General features: G+C 50.5%; 1 protein-coding gene across 1 annotated transcript; it reads right to left on the reverse strand.

Annotated features, from left to right (window-relative positions):
* Positions 1–47: 47 nt before the first annotated feature.
* On the reverse strand, positions 48–1,744 carry LOC125517561 (zinc finger A20 and AN1 domain-containing stress-associated protein 4). The gene is made up of 2 exons (XM_048682764.1): positions 1,594–1,744; positions 48–905 (listed from the first exon to the last, which is right to left on the reverse strand). Exon 2 carries the CDS (start codon positions 887–889, stop codon positions 362–364), a length of 528 nt encoding a protein of 175 aa, XP_048538721.1. The 5' UTR covers positions 890–905; positions 1,594–1,744; the 3' UTR covers positions 48–361.
* Positions 1,745–4,107: the final 2,363 nt, after the last annotated feature.

Raw genomic sequence — 4,107 nt, forward strand, 5'->3', positions numbered from 1 at the left:
ATTGAATTGAACATACTCAAACATGGAAAATGAACCCACACGCAATATGATGAACCATTGCTGGCTACTATTACTGATCAGAATTTAACACACATGGGACAATAGTACATAACAGAGCTAGCTAAAATGAGAAGCCACAATACTGACCGAAAAAACCACCATGAATAAAGTTACACAACACGCAAACCATTCGGAATGACTGAGGATTGAGTTCTTGCAGCTGCCACGACGCAGTGTGCATCACAATGCCGTACAATTTAGGAAATGCGGCAGCCAACAAGAAAGGGAGGTGCAAGGATGGCACAGCAAAGACGGATGATGAACCTTGGCAGATTGCAACCATTTCTTCCCTGTGGGACACCTAAATCTTGTCGAGCTTCTCTGCCTTCACCACTGGGTTGGCCTTGGCGATGGCATCCCTAGCTGCAGTCCGGTAGTCGAACTGGCAGTCATGCTTGTCGGAATAGCGATGCAGCGAACAGTACATGTTACCGCAGCGGCAGTTGAATCCCGTCAGCCCAACCCTCTTCCTGCAAGTTGAGCACCGATTCGGCCCCTCCTTCCTCTTGGGGCTCACGGCAACAGCTTCGCTGGTGCCTGCAACATCAGCAGCAGGCTGCACAACGAGCGCCTTCACGTCAACTTGAGCAACCGCCACCTCTGCGTTCGCGGCTACAGCCGCAACAACAGGTGCTTTCCCACCGTCGCCACCGTTGACGATGCTATCGAAGGAGGAGGCAGCCAGCTTGGCCTGTTCCTCCTTCATGACCATCTCCTTGTGGCACTTGGAGCACATGTTCATGGTCGCGGCACTGCCAAAGAAGCCACAGTTATTAACGCATAGGATTGGGCCCTCCGGCTGCTGGCAACCCGCCTCCTTGTGTTCCATCTTGAATAACCGTGAGCTGCACACAGAACAGACAACGGTAAACATCAGCATCGAAAGAGGAAGAATCAATTGCAATCTTCCAAGAGCAAGCGACCAAATCGAGCCACGCAACAAGAATCCGAATCGTACTATAATACGAATTGTAACTTCCAGGCACAAACAATCGTAGTTGCGGGGAGGAGCGCACCGCTTTCAGAAACAAGATCCTGATTTCTAGGAAATCAACATGTCAAAAGCGACTTCTCCCCAACCACCGCTACCAAGAGCCACTTATTACTTCCATTTCGCCGACGGTCCAGACGAGGAACAGGGCACCGAATTCAAATCTCGAAAACCGAAAATTTCTCCCGAGAGATGGTAAATCGAACACAACGTGCGCCAGCCGCACCGCGTGATTCATCTAATCCGGACGGCTTTAATTTGAAAAAAAAGGTAAATCTAATCATTTCCACCCAGAAGGAACAGAAAAGGAGAAAACAACACGCAAAGACTTCTACCCAAAACGGACCAACCACCGAACGGCGCCGCGAGCATCACAGAACACGGCCCCCTTCCGTCGATCGCCGCACAGGGCGGAAGAGCCACACAGAACTCCTTCGTCGAGAACAAAACCCACGCGGATCGACAGAGGAGACGCCGAATCGAGCGCCGAACGGAACAGATCAAACCGGGGAGGGTGGAGGAGGGGGCGAGCGAACCCTAACCCTGTGGCGAGGCGGCGGCGGCGGCGGGGCCGGAGGAGGAGGGCGAGGAGGCGTGCGGGGATTGGGAATCGCGAGGAGCTCGGCTCGATTGGGGGCGTCACCAGGGACGAGGACCGGGAGGTGGGGGAGGGGGAGATAAAGGGGGGTGGGCGGAGCCACCGGTGGGGAAGTACCGGTTTGCCCCTCCCGGCCGCTGGGACTTCGTCCGCCCGGGCCGTCGGATCTGCGCGGGGTTGGCAGGTGGACGGCTGGGATTGGGTTTGGCGCGGTTTCGCGGATGGGTCCTCGGGAGATGGCCGGCTTCTAAAGTGGGGCTTTTCTTTCTTGCTGGGGAAGAAGAAGGATCGCGTCGCTTTCTCATCTTTATGGTGTGAATGGATGAATGGATACTCCCCTCTTTCTCTCGCCGATGGCGGTGCTGTCGTTCGTTGCCTTTCCTTTTTGAATTCAAGAATCCATTTTGTTGCTTACTATATATACTTGAATACGTGATTGATAGTGTACATGTGAGAGGAATGAAGGTCATGTTGTGAGTAGAGCAACTACCAGCTGAATTTGATTCTAACAGGAAGGTATTAATCTGCTCCTGGTATTTTGATAATAGAAACCGGCGCGTTTTGTTCCTACACGGAATCGCCTCGTGTGTCGGTTAATACTAGTCTTTTTTAATGAAAACCATGCGTTTTATTGCTACACGAAATCGCCTCGTGTGTCTGTTACTAGTGGCATTCAGCTGGACCCTTGCTGGCATCCGGCGACGGAGCCGTTATCTCTTGTGTCATCTTTTGTTTTCGTTAAGTCGAATCCACATGTTTTGAGCTGACAACGGACTATAATCACCTTTATGTCTTCTTATCTTCGACGAACCGATTTTGTCATCATATGCCACGTCTAAACTAAATGTGATCAAACTTTGTGCCATGTCTCGAACAACGTCAAGAATCTAACCTTATTGTTAGTATGCGAAAATTTTGACATGTACACACCCCTTAATGCATGAAAAACCATTATTCGTTTGTATATCCGCGTACCAAATTTTCTGGTATTGCCATGTTCCATTGGACTGTTTTATCTCTTTTGCATAATTATCAACATTTTCTGTTTCACATGATAGTATTATAATTACCGAAAAAGGATTTTACCCCGCTATATATATATAAAGGAATGATCATCAACAACCCGATACAAACTCACGCCACCACAACATAGGCACACACCCCAAGGCAGGATACATAGGAGCTGAGCGTAGCAACACCACCCCATAGCACGACAAACTACTAGGGTCCTCGACCATGAAACGCCACAGCAAAGAGATGAAGCCGCATACGACGAAACGTGAGCTTCAAGCGGCGCCTTCAGGAAGGTTACGGCATCGTAGCGCCGCCACCGCCTGATCCGGGATCAGGGTTTCCCCAGCAGCTACACGAGGGGCAGTGAACATTGCAACGATGCCTTCAAGAAGAGGACGAAACATCGTCGCTGTCGGTCCGCCCGAAGACAAAACAAGTTTTCACCCCGGGCACTGCCACCGTACGTCACACCCTGGCTACCACGCCACTCACATGGCCATGGCCACCAGGCGGCACCTGAGCCATGGGCTCCACCCACAAGCACCGCGCTCCCACCACCAGAGTCGCCGCCCCGGCATCGGAGATTACCCCACCACCCTCACCAAGGTCCACCGACGCTGACGCCAGGAAAAAAACAAAACCTTTGGGTAAGAATCGGGCCCAGCCGACTGAAGCAGGGCAGGGGAAGGCCACCGACGGCTGCCGGCCACACCGCATCCACCACGCCATTTCCCAAACCGGGGTCGGTCGCCGTCACCACCCCCGGAGACGACAAGACCCGAAGGCACCCCTGTCAATCCCCCTGGAGCATCCTTGCCACCATGGCCAGCCAAAGACGAGCAGCGTTGAGCCACCATACTCCACCCGCTAGTCGCGCCTCCCAGCGCAGAACCGAGTGTCTCCCATGCTATTTATAATTTGTGAGTGCATTCACTGTTTCTTTGTATTTTGAGGGTGGAATGAAACTCAAACCTAATTAGCATGATGACTATAGCCAAGTTGGGAATGACCTAGAAAAGTTACGATTATGGGAAACTTTGAGTATCATGTATTATAAGGTTCCACAATTGATACAAATATTCAAAACATAATTGCTCTGGTGCTCATCTAAATGCATTAACATATCTGACATCATCTCAATCGAAAGTTCTATGCAAATTTGACAGCCAAAATAAGAAACCTTTTTTCTCGAATACACATAGCGTGTGTACCATTTAATATAAAAGAAAAGGCGGACATAGTCTACCTGTGGGTGTTGCATGAAACTGGACACCACACTCCACCCTACATAGTTAGTGAAAGTGATAGCTATCAACCAGAGGGGGTGAATGGGAGATTTTTATGGAAGTCTTCAAAACACACCCCACCCTACATATCTAGTGAAAGTGATAGCTATTGACCAGAGGAGGTGAATGGGAGATTTTTATGGAAGTCTTCAAAACAG

Source organism: Triticum urartu, chromosome 6 (assembly GCF_003073215.2).
Source record: "Triticum urartu cultivar G1812 chromosome 6, Tu2.1, whole genome shotgun sequence".
In the NCBI taxonomy this organism is placed as follows: Eukaryota; Viridiplantae; Streptophyta; class Magnoliopsida; order Poales; family Poaceae; genus Triticum; species Triticum urartu.

Bases quoted from the DNA above. Each gene is read 5' to 3' on its own strand.
- LOC125517561 (XM_048682764.1), bottom strand. From the start codon at position 889: ATGGAACACAAGGAGGCGGGTTGCCAGCAGCCGGAGGGCCCAATCCTA.